Source organism: Trichosurus vulpecula, chromosome 3, assembly GCF_011100635.1.
Source record: "Trichosurus vulpecula isolate mTriVul1 chromosome 3, mTriVul1.pri, whole genome shotgun sequence".
Taxonomy (NCBI): Eukaryota; Metazoa; Chordata; class Mammalia; order Diprotodontia; family Phalangeridae; genus Trichosurus; species Trichosurus vulpecula.
This window is the reverse complement of record NC_050575.1, coordinates 58,663,492-58,679,820: the sequence shown is the minus strand read 5'-3', so window position 1 is coordinate 58,679,820 and position 16,329 is coordinate 58,663,492. Positions and strand designations below refer to the sequence as shown.

At 41.0% G+C, this 16,329-nt stretch overlaps 1 protein-coding gene across 1 annotated transcript in view; it reads left to right on the top strand.

Annotated features, from left to right (window-relative positions):
- Positions 1-467: 467 nt before the first annotated feature.
- Positions 468-16,329, top strand: part of PDE6A (phosphodiesterase 6A) — a 110,514-nt gene continuing 94,652 nt past the window's right edge. Inside the window, exons 1-4 of the mRNA XM_036751076.1 lie at positions 468-941; positions 10,409-10,561; positions 14,211-14,300; positions 14,661-14,801. Coding sequence (XP_036606971.1) covers positions 468-941; positions 10,409-10,561; positions 14,211-14,300; positions 14,661-14,801 — 858 coding nt within the window. The remainder of the gene's footprint in view (positions 942-10,408; positions 10,562-14,210; positions 14,301-14,660; positions 14,802-16,329) is intronic.

Sequence of the window (16,329 nt, the reverse complement as noted above, 5' to 3'; positions counted from 1 at the left end):
GGAAATTAGATCTTATGCAGGACTATTAGGGGCTTTCTGGGGGAAAAAACATTCACATATCTTTGATCAGGGAGTGTCAGGATAAGATTGTTGTTACCAGATCAGTGTCATTAAAGGTGTTCTCAGCAATCACCTGGGACTCTGGCAACATCTAGTTCTGTCTCTGATTCTCCAAAGGGAATATGATTAAATGGCTTGCTAGTGTACTTCTACTGAGACATAATCCCAGGAAATACCTGGGAGGAATTAATGCCCTAATCTGTGTCCCACCCACCCCCCTCTAATTTCCTGCCCTAGATCCCTGCTTCAAGGGGACTTAGAGCTGAGACCAGACCACATCTAAAGCTGATCTAAGCACATCAGAAAAGAAACTATTTGGTTACTTATAGACTGATTTTGTCTCTGAAACTACTCTCTGAGAGTGAGCCTCAGTCTCTCTAAAACACTGCAGATTACTAACCTCAAAGATGGGGGAAGTGACAGCAGTGGAGGTGGAGAAGTTTCTGGATGCTAATGTTGGCTTTGCTAAGAACTACTACAACCGCCAGTTCAGGGCCAAAGTTATCTCTGAGCTACTGGGTGCCAAGGAAGCAGCTGTTGACTTCAGCCACTTCCACTCCTTGACCAGTGTGGAAGAGAGCGAGATTGTCTTTGACCTCCTCCGAGATTTCCAGGACAACCTGCAACTTGAGAAATCTATGCTCAATGTCATGAAAAGGCTATGCTTTCTTCTTCAGGCAGACCGAATGAGTCTGTTCATGTACCGGGCACGGAATGGAATTGCGGAGCTTGCCACCAGGCTCTTCAATGTCCATAAAGATGCAGTCTTGGAGGAGTGCTTGGTGGTTCCTGACTCAGAGATCGTCTTCCCTCTGGATATAGGTGTGGTGGGCCATGTTGCACATTCAAAAAAAGTTGTGAACGTCCCCAATGCAGAAGAGGTATTTTATGCCCTGTGTGTCTGGGAGTCCTGGGTCTATGGGGATGGGGGCAGAGTGAGAATGGGACAGTTATTCCTTTAGGAAGCAAAAGGAGAGTTTTTAACCAGGAACAGGTTATCCAGTTGGCTTCCTCTGTGAAGTGGTTCCATGGTTTGGGAGCTGTTTCTGTAGACTGGGATACTCTTTCTACAGAAGAAGACCTGCTGGATGGGGTGGGCAGTTACCAGAGTGCCAAAGTGGTCCATGGTACAAAAAAGAATCCATGACTTTGTGTGATCTATGGAGATGAGACAAATAGATATATCTAACATTACTAGGGGGTTAGAAAAATGAGAATATGTGACTATTTCCTATTTAGAAAATATACAAATTCTTCAGATTTATGATGCTTATTAGCTTCTATTGATGAGGTCAGGGAACCATATGTTTTTAGGGGTGCTTGAGACCCCAAAATACCAACATGCCAGGTGAATGAATTTGACTCAAGCCTTCTCAGCCAAAGAGAAAAACAAAGTTTATTTACAGATTAGCCATAATGGGTAGTCTTAAGAAATCTCACCATTTGTGCTGCTCATTTTCACAAGTTGGCCAGATTCAATCTGAGGTAGATTGAATCTGAGTACCTTCATGGAGGCAGGATGAAGCTTATATACAGAAAGACTGTGGAGTCTGGCATGACGGGAGGAGAGGTTTAGGGTGGACTGGGGTGAGGTCAGACTCCAGGGTGGGAAATAACTGAAGGCTACCTGGAGATGACAGACAACTGAGGGCTAGGGTAACAGACTTGGGTATAGATATTTTGATATGATCAAAGGTGGGAAACAGCCAGAAGGCAATCTGGAGGTAGCCAGACAATGGAAGGCTAGGCTAGGCTATTTGGGTATGAAAAGCCAGATCAAGTAGGAAGATTCAGGGTGCAGTTCGAGGGGGTTCCCACAGTCTAAACCCCCTCACTATAACTGTATCTGACCCTTTGCTATCATCAGAAAATGGTTTATTTTCAAAACTCAAAATGTAAAGTTTTTCCTTCCCTCTTGTCCGTCTCTGTTGGCCTGAGAATAAAAGAGAGGTGGATTTGGAGTCAGAAGACCTGGATTTGAAGTCCAACTTCTCTGCTCACTACCATCTGTCCTTGAGCAAATTATTGGCCCTCTCTGGATTTCAATCTTTTTCTCTGTAAAATGAGGTATTGGACTAAGCACTATTATTCTGCTTCTATATCTACGGGTTTAGGCATTTTCCCTAGACCAAGGAAATAGAGAGCTAGTGTGTATGGCAGTCTCAGCATGACGGTTCTGGTTACAGAGGTGCTGACTTTTAAAGGGACCTGGATGCCTGGCTTCGGGCAGATTTGCAGCTTCTATTGCAGACAGGGTTCCCTGGGTAGACTGAGAGCTGGATTTAGGTACCAGCAATGACGGAAAAGGAGTAAGTAAAGTTGAAATTGTTCCTCGATAAATGTTGTTGTCCTGCATTCTTGAAGGGGACCATGACATCAGGAAGAGATGTCATGACTTGTGAGCGAATTGGATTTAAGTGAGGGAGGGCTGTGCAAAGTCATCAGCCCTCACTTCCAGAGCCATCTGAGTCCAGCAGTAAGATATAGATCTGGACGACTGGAGATGGCCCAGATGCAGTGGAAGACCTTGGCCTTTTTAAGCTAAGGTCTTTCCCAGGTCTCAGTTTGACTGAGGCAATGCCCATTCAGTGATTAAGGCTAGGTAAAACATGAGCCAGAGAATGTCCTCTTTTACCTAGTTAAAAAAAAATCAATCTGGGAGAAGAAGACCTTCAGGGTTTCTGGCCAAAAGAGAAACAATTACTATTTATATTCACTCTTAGTGATCTGGGCCCAAACGATGACCACAATGGGGCTTGACCTCGGACTATTGTTGGCCAGTCAATGAGAGCTAGAGTGATTTGGGTTTAAGGCACGGTTCTTAAGAGAGAAATCTTGCCAGTAAACCCCAAGATACCTTGCTAGGTTTCAGTCATCAAAATTTACATTCCTCTGGGCAGAGTACCTGCAGGTAGGGGTGTGACACCCTATTTGGACAGAGGGAGAGAAAGGAGGGAAGGGAAGTGAAGGGAAGGGAAATGAAAGGGAGGAGAGGGGAGGAAAGAAAGGAGACAGGGAGGAAGAAAGGTGGTTGTTGTTTTTGTTCGTCCTTCATTCTTGAAGAGGACCATGATATCAGGAAGGTGATGTCATGATTTTCAAGGGAATTGGATTTAAGTGAGGGAGGGCTGTGCAAAATTACCAGCCTCACTTTCTCCTCTGAAGCCATCTGGGTCTAGAGGCAAGACATAGATCAGGATGACTGGGGATGGCCCTGGATCACTCCCTAATAGTTACGTGTGAAAGAGGAATCCTATGTGAGAGGTTATTAATTTCCCAAAGATGGCTTTCCTCATGCCAATAGGCGCTTTCCTTGTTGGGCTGGACTTGTTACATTTCCCATATTGTATTGTTGGCACTGATTTTCAGTGGCACTGGCATTGTTGGCCAAAGATAGATTATCTATTAATGAGCCTTCTCTCCCTTTCCTTCTTGGCACATCCAGAACAAAAGAATGAGGAAATTGCTTTAAGTTACATAAAGGAGAGGCTTAGAAACCTGTTTTTGTTGGAGTTACAATGATGAAATCATTTACATAAAATCATAAGACCACAGAATGGGAGAATTGGAAAGGAAGGACTGTGAGGATCATTTAGTCCAGCCTCTTATTTTATAGAGAAGGAAGCTGCCAGAGAGGGGAAAGTGATTTCCCCATATTGTATAAAAAACTGGTGGAACTAATTGTCCCCACTTTATAGGTGAGGAAATTGAAGTTCAGAAATGCCAATGGTATATAGCTAGTTGGTGACAAAACAGTAGAATCTAGCTTTAGAGATTAGAGCTTTTGTTCCTTCAGATGAATTTTGTTATTACTCTATTGAGCTCTCTAAAGAAGAGCCACATGCTGGCAAAATTTCTTAGTACGGCCAAGCAGATTGGGATATAATTGGGAAATTTATAACAAAATAAATAAAAATACAATACAACATAGATAATGTTAATTTGTAGTTTTCCAAGTCAATATGCTACCAGCAGGGATCTTTTTCTATTTAAGTTTGATACCATTACTCTAAAGTATCCCTTTGATAGTTTGAGATAGCATTAAAACTGTAAATTAACTTGAGTAGTATTGTCATTTTTATTATATTAGCATGGCCCAAACATGAGCACTGAAGATTCCTCCAGCTATTTAGGCTTTTCTTTATTACTTTAAAGAGTCTTTTGTAATTGAATCTAAGTATTTTGTGTGCTTACGGCATCAACAAAACCCTAATCTGAAATGTACAATGGTAGAATCTTCAGCATTCTTGGAGGGCTGTAGAGGATCAAGCATCATGGTGTTTGTTAACTGACATAGGAAATAGCATAGCCACTCTGTGTGGGAACGCAAATTGTGGATCCTGCACTGTATTTTTGGAAACAGGTTTCTTGTGGAATGATACAGGGCTTTGTTCTGCTTTTAATCAATGACTCTGGCATGGGCATCAATAGTATGCTTGTCAAGTTTGAAGATGAAGAAAAGCTGGGAGGAATAGCTAATGGGTTGAATTATAGAATTAGGATGTAAAAGATCTTAGAGAGTTGGAATGTTTTGTCATCTCTAAGAAGATCAAATTGAATGGGGTCAAATGTGAAGCCCTAGACTTAGGTTAAAAACATCAAGAGCACAAGATGGAGGGATGTGGCTAAGGCAGAATACTCTTCCCCAGTCCTATACCCGTAGCAAAGAGGAATTAGCAATCTCTATACAGCCCCTCTGAGCCAAGACTTCCAAGTTTGCCACTCCTGTCTATCCCAGAGCAGCTCCACACTCGGCTTGTTAATGTTATCGAAGAGGAGGTGACTGGGTGGCTCAGTGGATAGAATGCTGGACCTAGAGTCAAGAATTTCTGAATTCAAGTCTAGTTTCAGACACTTATTACCTGTGTGATGCTGGGCAAGTCACTTAACCTCTCTTAGCCTCAGTTTCCTTCACTGTAAATGAGGCTAATAACAGCACCTAACTCTTGGGTTTGTTGTGAGGATAAAATATTTGTAAAGTACTTCACAAACCTTAAAGGCTATGTAAATGTTAGTTACTATTAAGATTATGTAAGTAAGCATAGGCAGGTGATTAATTATGGTAGTAGGAATGGAGATATAATTGGGAAAGGTAACTGACACAATAAAATGACAGAATTGGGAAGCCATGGGATCTCCATGCCTGGATCTAGTGGGTTAAAAGCAATTACTAGATAGGCAAATGGGGTTAGAAAAGAATTCATCTTAAATAGATGGTTCATATGACTGCAAACTTAATATAATTCAATAGTGTAATGTTGTAGCAGAAAAAATTAATATAACTTTAGACTGTTAACAGAAGTCTATGCTGCAGAGAGCAGGAGGTGATGGTGCTACTGTCCTTGGCTCTGGTCAAACCCCTCTTGAAATCTTGTATCCAGCTCTTGGCATCATATTTTAAAAGGACAATTAACAACATGGGGGCATAGTCCTAAGAAGATAACTAGGATGGGGATGGGATTCTTGATGCTTGTTTGGAAAAACTTGGGACATTTAGGCCATGCTTACTGTCTTCATATAGTTACAAGATCACAGAGTCTGCAAGATTTTGAGAGTTGGAAAGGACACTAGCCACCATCCCATCCAATTCATGCTTAATAAGTGGTTTGGAAAGCTTTTGCTTGAAAACCTCCAAAGAGGTCACCTGGCATGACATTCTACTTTTCAGCAGCTCTAATTGTCAGGAAATTTTCTTCTGGCAAGTTTAAACTTGCCTCTTTGCATTTTCTGCTCATTGCTCCTGGTTCTGCCTCTAGGGCCAAAGAGAGATGTCCTGTGGGAATGGCTGTTAGATGGTGGAAAAAAATTAAATGTGTTCTGTGGGACTCTACAGAGAGAAATTATGACCAGAGGAAATTATGACACTGCAGAGAGAGATTTTCATTCACTATGGGAAAGAACTTTCCAACAGTAAGAATTATCTAAAAATGAAATGGGCTTCATTGAGAGCTAAGCAAATTCTTCATCACTAGAAGTGTTTGAGCAGAAGCTGGATGACTTCTTTTTGAGAATTTCATAGTGTATCTGTCTGCCAGGTAGGGTCTAGATGACATACCCTGCAAGGTGCCATCCTGTGATTCTAGGTGTGGTAACAAAAGACCAGAGAAACAGTAAAAGATGGGGGCTTGAATGCTATTTGTCATGAATTCACTGAGTGACTGTAGGTTGGGTACTTCCCCCTTATGCCTCAGTTTGCTTTTCTGTAAAATAAAGTTCAACTACTTGTTCTCTAATATCTCTTGTTTCTCTGACATTTGTGGTTGAGCTCATGAAATAATAATAAACATTTAACATGCTAAATGCAAACATGAGTCATTTGAAGCTAAAATTGGTTACATGAGATGTATTTTGAGTTCATGAAGCAGACCTATCTTTATGAATGTGTCACCACCTCTTTGAGAATATCATATCATATGTTTATTGATTAATACCCTGTGAAGATGCTAGCTAAATCCTCAAATCCTAGTTTAATTATAGCAGGAGAGGCTTAACCTAATTTCTTTACCCTTCAACTAGTTTGAAACCACATTATTAAGACTAATACTGAATGTTCATGTAATCATACCCCAATTAGAAGACATCCATGGAATACTTTCCTTGATAGCTCTGGGATCACAGGTAGAAATGATCTCTCCCTTATAAAACTTCTTATTGCATCTCTTTGGACAGCTCCTTTACACTTAATTCTGATTTATACTATAGTTATTCATGCATAGTCTTATCCCCTATCCCCACAATCTCTGTTAGATTGTAAGTTCCTTGAGGAGTTGGACCAGGCCTTGTTTCATCTTTGTATTCCCAATACCTAGCATTGTAATTTACCTTAATCATGGTAAACATGGGTGATCATACGTTGGAAAAGACCTTAGAAGTAAGCCATAGAGATTAACAAAAGAGAAAACTAAGGCTCAGAGAGGAAAATGACTTGTTCATTGGGGCAGTAAGGTAGGGTAGTAGAGAAAAGGCTGAATCTAGAGTAAGAAAGATCTGAGTTCGAATGTGACCTCAGGCACTTAGTAGCAGTGTGACCCTGGGCAAGTCACTTAACCTCTATTTGCCTCAATTTCCTCATCTGTAAAATAGGGATGATAATAGCCCCTGTTTCCCAAAGTTGTTGGGAAGATCAAATAAAATAATATTTCTGAAGTGCTTAGCACAGTGTCTGGCATGTAGTAAGTGCTATATAAATGTTTGTTACTATTATTGTCATCATCATCATGACTTTTCAAGGTCATAGAAGTTCAAAGCCAGGTCTTCCAATTCCAAATTTAGTGGTCTTTCAGCTATACTCCAAGTGGTATCAAGCTCTTCCTTCAGCTATCGAGATGAAGCATGGAGAGGAGGCAGAGGGTGAGGCAGAGGCTGCCTCCTTTACTTTGGGTTTCCTGGCTAGATTTCTTTCTCAAAAAACCAAGCCTTAAACCCAGTTCACTCTGAAGCTCATAGATTAGACAATAGGTCCCTACCTTCCTAGCACAGAGTAGATGTAAATACCAAATAGTAACTGTTTCCCTTTTGGCCAGGAGCCCTGAGAGTCTTCCCTTCCCAGTTTGATTTTTTTTTGAGTTTTGATTAAAGAGACTATCCCTTGATCAACTTCTTCAAGAGGTCTATTCACTGAATGGGTATTACCTCACTCAAGGTGAGAACCTGAAAAGACCTTAGCCTGAAAGGGCCAGGGTCTCCCAATGCATCCTGGGCCATCTCCAATTATCCTGGTGAATATCAGGCCCAGATGGACCCAGATGTCTCTGGAGGAGAAAGTGAGGCTGGTGATCTTGCACGGCCCTCCCTCACCCAGATCAAAGTCAACTCCAAGTAACGTCATCATTTCCCTGATGTCATGGTCTTCTTCAAGAATGAAGGACAAACATGACAAGCTCTTCCATTTCACAATGATAAGAACTCTTGTTAGTTGCTGAACCCTTCAAACAGTCCTGAAGATGGACTCTGCCAGTAAACCTTTTTGATCTTGGGAAAATCGTTTCAAGTAGGAGCATAACAAATATTTGTTCAGTTGAAGTGAATTGAATTGAATGTGGCCATTTTCAGGTGTCTTTTTCCTAAAAAAAAAAAAAAAAAACCAACTATTTTATCTGTGCCCTTCATTCCCAACTACTCTAGCTTTTTCTGGCAGCTTGGCCTATAGATAGTCCCTTTTTTCTTTATAATCTCAGTCTCTCTTTATCCATTGGCTCTTTCCCTGTTGACTACAAATATTCCCAGATCACTCCCATCCTTCAAAAATCTTCACTTGACTTTCTCATCCTCTCAACCTGATGATCCATTATCTCCCCTCTCTTTCACTAGCAAACTCCTAGGAAAACCTATCTCTACTCCTTGCCACCCACCTCCCACTAAGGTTTTAATCCCTTGCAATGTTACTTTTCACCCCACCACCCAATGAAAACTATTCTTTCCAAAGTTACCAATGATCTCCTAACTTCTAAATCAAATTCCATTTATCAGTCCTCATTCTTGACTTCTCTTTAACTTTCACTGTTGACTACGCCCCACTCCCAGACACTCTATACTCCCTAGGTTTTCATGACTCTGCACTATCCTATTCTCTTCCTACTTATCTGATTACTCCTCAGTCTCCTTTGCTGGATCGTCATTCATCTCTTGCCCCTCTTTTGCAAGAGGGTACCTTGAAATTCTACCCTGGGCCTCCTCCTCTCTCTCAGAGAGCTTATTAGTTTCCATGAGTCCAGTTTTCATCTCTATGTAGATGATCCCCAAATCTACATATCGAATCCTTATTTCTTTCCTGAACTGCAATTTCCCATTGCCAATTTACATCTCCATCTGAATGTTGCATAGACATTTCAAATGCAACATAAAATAAAATTTGTTTTCTTCTTCCCCAAATCCAGCACTTTCCCTGACTTCCTTATTTCTGTCAAAGGCCACCACCATTTTTATTAAATTTGCAACATATTCACCGTCCTCACTTCCCATATCCAATTGGTTGCTAAGTGCAGCTGATCCTACCTCCACAGCCTTTCTCACATCTGTCCCCTTCTCTCCGTTCATAGACACTCCCTAAATCTGTTACCTCACTAATTCATCCATCACACAGCTATCAAAGTGATAGTTCTAAAGAACAAGTCTGCTCATGCCACTCTCTTGCTCAAGAAGCTTCAGTGGCTCCACCTGACCTCTAAGATAAAATACAAACTCCTCTATTTGGCATTCAAAGCCCTCTGCAGTCTGGTTATAGCCTACTTTTCAAATTACTTACCCTCACATAGCCTATGCTCTAGCCAAACTGTTCTACTTGCTTGTTCACAGAACTCTGTCATATGTCTCCATGCAAAGTTGTCCTCCATTCTTCCAAAGCACTTCCTTCTCATGTCACCTTCATAGAATCCCTAACTTCCTTCTAAGCATAGTGCATTTGCCACCATCTAAAGAACTTGGAGTCCATAGATACCTAATGGGCCCATGAACAGAATTCAGGGGGTTGACAAGTTTCAATGGGGAAAAAAATACATTCTTGATTTCACTAATCTCTAAATGAAATTCAGCACTTTCTTTGATTACAAATTAAAAGAAAAAAAGAACCATGACTCAGAAAAGGAGTTCATATGCTTCAATCAGGTCACTAAAGAACTCCATGATACAAAAAAGGCTAAGAACCACTGATCTAAAGGAAACTTTTCCTGATCTTTCCATTCATTAGTGCTCTCCCTACCAAAAAATAAAAAGAAACAAACAAACAAAAACCTTTTGCATTTATGTTGTAGACATATAATAGGTAATTGGTCAATGAGAGCCCTGGGATCATGTGCAATCTGCTGTTCCTGGTTCTGACTCCCATAAATGCTTGGGAAACTTGCTACCAGGCTTCCAGATGTAGTCTGGCCCAGGAGAAAGAAAGCTGATCTTGGAATCAAAAGTGCTTGGGTTCATATTCCGGTTCTGTTACTTCTTGCCCTTGACCTTTGTCAACTCACTTAACCTCTCTAGGCCTGTAAAATGAAAAGGTTGGATTAAGTGGTCTCTAAGGTCCCTTTCAGCTCTACATCTATGATGGTTTGTCTTCTCATACCTGATCTGCCTCTTGCTGGTTGTGTGACCTGGAGCAATTTCTCTCCTCTGGAACAGAATTTTCTCATCAACAAAAGAAAGGGGTTGTGTTGGATGATTTCTCTGGTCTCTTCTGACTCTAACAGTCTCAAAATCTATAAATTCCTCAGTACGTGATTCTCTCTTTGCCTTTGCTTTCTTGTTACAAAGGAAACAGATGCCTAAGCAATAGGTCAAGAGAAACAAATGGTATTGTCTCTTTTTTCTTTTAATGAACCCAATGACAGACTCATGCATTTACTCTTTTTTTCCTTAGGATGAGCATTTCTGTGACTTTGTTGATGATCTCACAGACTACAAGACCAAAAACATCTTGGCTTCCCCTATAATGAATGGAAAAGATGTTGTAGCTGTAATCATGGCTGTGAACAAAGTGGATGGACCATATTTTACCAAGAGGGATGAAGAGGTAAGGAAAAATTAGAAACAAGAAATTTTAAGTCTGCTTGTCAATGGCAACAAGAAATTGTAGTTCAGGAAAGACACGAGGACTTGGATATGTAGATTTGGGGATCATCTACATAGAGATGATAACTGGAGTCATGGAAACTAATAAGATCTCTGAGAGAGAGGAGGAGGCCCAAGATAGGATTTGAAAGTACCCTCACGAAAAAGAGGAGGAAGAGATGAATGAAGATCCAGCAAAGGAGACTGAGGAGTAGCTCATATGTAAGAAGAATTAGAAATATAATACATATAATAACTACAATAATGTAAATGGATGAACAACACCGAAATGAAATCAAACAAAGTATAATTATAATAACCAAATAGTCCTAGAGAAGAGGTGAAAAATGGCCCTTCTTTCTGCCCCTTTTTGTAGAGGTGGGGGTGGGGGGGTGGAGACTGTGGGTATAAAATATTGCATATACTATCAAATGTGGTTCAAATAATTGTTGGCTTTGATGAGATTTTTCTCCCTTTTTGTGACAAGTGTCACAAGTAGATTTATGATTGAGGAAACAAAATCTGAGCTATGTGATTTATTAGCAAAGTGTGCATAATAAAGTGGGTCAAAGGCCCTTCAGTAGGTGCAAAGACCCCCCAAATACGTTTTGCAAAGATTTTTATATGTTAGAAGGAAACAATAAATAGGATACAGAATAGGATATAGGATTGAGTAATGATTTCTTATTGGAGGACAGATTTGGGACTTTCTGAGTTGGAAGGGGATAAGTAAGCAGGTGGAATTCTTTGAAATCAGGTGATTTACAGGAAAATGAAACAAGTTTTAAAATGTATGTGGCTCCCAAACTGGAGTCAGTTTGGTTCTCACAATTCCCCTCTTTGATCCTTCTCCTCCCTGCCCCCCCATCATCATGAGTCAAATATATGAAGTTTTTTATATGCCCATGTATGTATATATATATGTATGTACATAGACATAGATATAGACATAGAGATAGAGATTCAATGTCACAAACATCATAAACCAAGAAAACTCAACTAGAAAGCATCTTTTTGCATAGCATTGTACAACTAATACAGAGTGTCTAAGAATAACAATGAAAAATAAAGTGAAGAGATTCCATTTACTTATGGTGGCCAATATGCCATTTCCCTGCATTCAAGGGAACCAGAAGGAAGGACTCCACCAGTGGTGACTGTAATTGCAACCACACTACACACAGGATGAGCTGCTGGCACGGATTCTTGATGTGCTTTTCTAAAGGAAAGGGGTTAATGATCTTGCTTTATTCCATCTAGTTTTCTCTCAAAGGTTGCTGAGCACCAACTCCTATAACATTCCCTAATCACCCTTCTCAAAGGGGCTGGCGAGAAAGTGGGGGAGGCAACTACCCCCATGTCTCAATGGGGTCATTCAAGACAGCAACTTGTGCACTCCCTAAGTCCCCTCAAGCCTCAATGGCGGCCGGTTGAAGCAAACACAGATTCCCCCCTCCCAAGCCTTGATGGGGGCTGGTCAAGGCACACACAGCATTCTGGCTTGTGTATTCAACCCTAGGGGGTTCCCCATTCACTGACCAGTGCCCACCTGCTTTATAGGGCATTTACTCAGCACCTGATTGGCTCAGTGCCATCAAGTGATTCAGCACTTGGTTGGCAAGGCAAAATACCTGGGAACAGGCGATTGTTATGGCCATGAATCCTGGAAAACTAAACTCTAAGAAATCCTATGTTTACAGTCACTTGGTTTAGGCAATTGTGTTTCTGCTATAATCTGCTGAATTTCCTGAAGGCTCGTTATAACCTCTCCTGATTGACTAATGTAGGAACAATAAGATTGATCAGTCATAGCACAGAAGCTATAATAAGGTCGAAGATCATTGTTTTCAGTGATAGAGAGCACTACCCACCAGTCATGGGTATGATGACAAACCCAGAATCCATGGGGCCTAATTTCTCTAAGACAGTAAGCATTCCCTACATCACCATGAAGTTTACTAATAGTATTAAGTCTTTTCCAATCCTCCTAGGAGGAGTGGAATCTGGAAAGAGCAATGAGTAATAATCTTAGAATTAAGCAACAACAGGGAAAGGAGCAAGATTTAAAACATATGATAAGTAATTGTGAGGCATAAAGCAAATGGCACCATGAAAATTTTTCCATTTTCCCATAGTTGACAATTTTTCATTCCCATGATTATTGTTTTTTGTTTAGAGTTTTTGGCTCTAAAGTTCCCTTGTGAGGAGCTAACTGGAGAAGGAGAAACACAAGTGACAGTATTGAGATAAAGCAAAACAAAAACACTTTCTGGATTCATTGTTCTATTTCTTGGGCCTTCCAAACCAATACATAGAACAAAAAGAGGGAGTCCTAAGGGAGCTGCAAGGCAGAGACCCATTGGGTCAGCAGGAAATGGTGGCCCTAAGTTTGCAGAGGAGATAACAGCCCAACAGGTTAAGAGGAGAATTGAATATAAAGAGAAAGGAATGCTCCACTGAGAGAGGCCAATGCGGGGAGACAATTTGGGGATGCTTTGAGGCTTCCCTGAGATCCTGACAACATTTACAGATACAATAGAAGTACAGTCAGGATCTGGTTTGCACATTAAAACCAAATTAGAAGTTCCGGTACCTAGTAAGCAGTCATAAATCATGTTATCAACTTTAAGGGAGATTTGGGTTCACTGGTGTGGGGAGAGATAGATGCTGGGATAGCTGGGGCAAGGACATCAGGATGGAGGAAAAAAACAAAAAGATCCTCATCAGAACCCATGGTCCCTCCTCTCCCCCACACCCTTATGCCTAAGACTGAGTCCCTTCCCTGAGTCCTTTCTATTTCTACCCTTTAGTCCCACCTCTTTCTACATCTTCTGGCAATATGGTCTGTTTCTGGTGTGACCATGAAAACACTCTTGCAGCCCCTGATTCTCTGATACAGCTTGAAGGAGAGCTGAAGCCGCTTGGGCAGGGGCCCAAGCTTGGAAGGGAGTCAGAGTTGTTTGGGCAGGGGCCAGGACTGGCTGAGGTTTTGGCACAGGTTTATCTTTTTCTTTATTCTTTCCCTCATAAACATATTGAGTGATGCTTTTAAGCTCACCAATATCTTTTTCATGACATCTAGGACAATCCTTATGAAAATATTTTCATATTTCTCGATGTGATTGACTAAAAAAAGAATATTATTGATTCAATGGGTGGAGTGAATCTAATCCCACATACTGCTTAGTACTCTTACACAGCCTGTCAGAAAAGCAGTTAGGGGTTCATTTTCTTCCCAGACCGTTTCTTGGAATTTACTCCAGTTTGGGGGGAAGACAGCACACATTTCCATGCCCCTGATCAAGGAAAGAAAGTAAAGCCTGTCATTTTTCTTCTGTCTTTATATTCCAAGGACTAGGACAGTGTCATGTACATAGTTCACAATGAAATCTTGCTGAAATTGAATTTGGACACTCTGCTCCATTCACTTGATTACAGTCTTCTAAGTGTCCCTTTTTCATTTCCTTGTCATGTAACAATAAACTTGTTGGGAGAAAACTTGCTTAACAAATTTTTTAAATGCGTCTAAAGAGAAAAAAAAATTCCCTGATCTCTGTTCTCCCAAAGAGTTTGTGGTCTTTCTCATCCCTTTCATTCTGTTTGTATTTTAGATTCTAATGAAGTACCTCAATTTTGCAAATCTGGTCATGAAGGTGTTCCATCTGAGCTACCTTCACAACTGTGAAACCCGCAGGGGCCAGGTAAGAACCCAGACATAAAAGAACTCTGCCCAATTTGCTTGGTTCTTGATCTATTTATGTAGGAGATATCGGAAAGAAACCCACTCATTCTGGACCTCTTGGCCATATAGGTTGTCTCTCCCATTAGACTTTGAGCTCCTCAAGAACAGGGACTTCCCTTTGCTTTTCTTTCTAATCCCAGCACTTAGTACAGGCACTTAGTCAGTGCTTAATCAACGCTGGCTAGCTAACCGATTGGATATTTATAATGCTGCACTGAACTCATGCTAAGAAAGCTCCAAATTCTGTTTGCAGCTAGGGAACTTGCTGCTGCTGTAGATTATCCTAAACCCTTTACATGTTTTCTTTGTATTCATTTAGATACTCCTGTGGTCTGGGAGCAAAGTCTTTGAAGAACTTACAGACATCGAAAGACAATTCCACAAAGCCCTTTACACAGTCCGTGCCTTTCTCAACTGCGACAGATACTCTGTGGGGCTCCTGGACATGACCAAGCAAAAGGTTAGGCAATCTGTGGAGCAAACATTGTACATCAAGGTTGAGTATGGTTTTGTTGGAATCCATCTTCCTATAAGCACCTCACTTGCCACCGGGAAAGCCTGGGAGAATTGGGGTCATACTGTGAGCCCCACATAACGGTCATCCTTTTTACAGCAGGGATGTTGCACCTATTTTGCGTGAAAAGGCACTAACCTATACCTAGCAAATGACCAACCCAAAGGCTGAGTAGCAGCAAAACATACTTTTGCTTGCCAGGGTCATCTGAAAAGTAAGCACACACCTGGGTGGGAACATGGTTGTTAACTTCATTAAATTAGCAGTAACAAGAGAGGACAGAAGTAGAACAAAGGGAATATTGGCTAAGACCAGGGAAGCCAACAATATATTGAATCAATAAATAAATTATGGTGAATTTACTTCTAGGTGGTAGTCAATTAAAGGAGAGAAAGTAAACAAAAGAAGGTAAAAGAGAGAAAACAAGAAATAAGAAGAGAAGAAGCCAAGGAGGAGGCAAAGAGACAGGAAAGGGCACGAAGAGGCTTAGGGAAGGAACTAGTGCTAGAAGGGGAAATGGATAACAGGAGACAGGGAATTTCTTGAGTTGAAAGCAAACTAGCAGAGAGCAGAAAACTTGAGTTCTTGGAAAATGACAAATGGAGAGAATCATATTCCTGACATTTTTTTTATCTCCAATCTACTTTCCCTTCTGCAACAAGGGTTGGCCTCTTCACTCCCACTCTTCTAGTCCGCCTATGTCAAGGCAGGGGCAGCTAAGTGGCACAGGGGATAAAGTGCTGGGCCTGGAATGAGGAAGGCTCCTCATCTTCCTGAGTTCAAATCTGGCCTCAGAGATTTCCTTCCTGTGTGACCCTGGACAAATCATTTAACCCCATTTACCTCAGTTTCTCATCTGCCAAATGAGCTGGAGAAGGAAATGGCAAACCATTCCAGTATCTTTGCCGGGAAAAATCCCAAAATGGGGTCATGAGGAGTCAGACATGACTGAAATGACTGAACAATGACAACAACAAAATTCAGATGATTCCTATGTATCGACATAACAACAAAGCTCAAGGCAATTTAGAATCGAAGGTCTTAGAGCTGGAAGAGATCTTTAAAGTTGTCTAGTACAATCTTCCTAATTTTTCAGAGGAGGAAACTGAGTCTCAGAGAAATTAAGTGATTTTCCTGAGGTCACACAGGTAGAAAGAAAAAGAGCCCAGAGCCTCTGACTCCAAATCCAGCATTTTTTCCATTATCCTACACAGCTCACAATATTCACTTCCCTACCAAGGATCTATCTAAACTTAATCATGTAGCATTTTCTGACTTTCATAAACTTCAGAAAGTTTCTGTCTTTCTGAGAACTCAGGAATTAAAGCCTACAGATCAACAAACCAACTCAAAAATGCAACCAGTCAGACAGGGCTAGACTAAAATGTTTCTCTGGCACCAACCTGACAGTGGTAACTATATCTTAAATCAGGCTCAGCCAAAATTTGTAATGTTCAGCAACAGACCTTTTGCT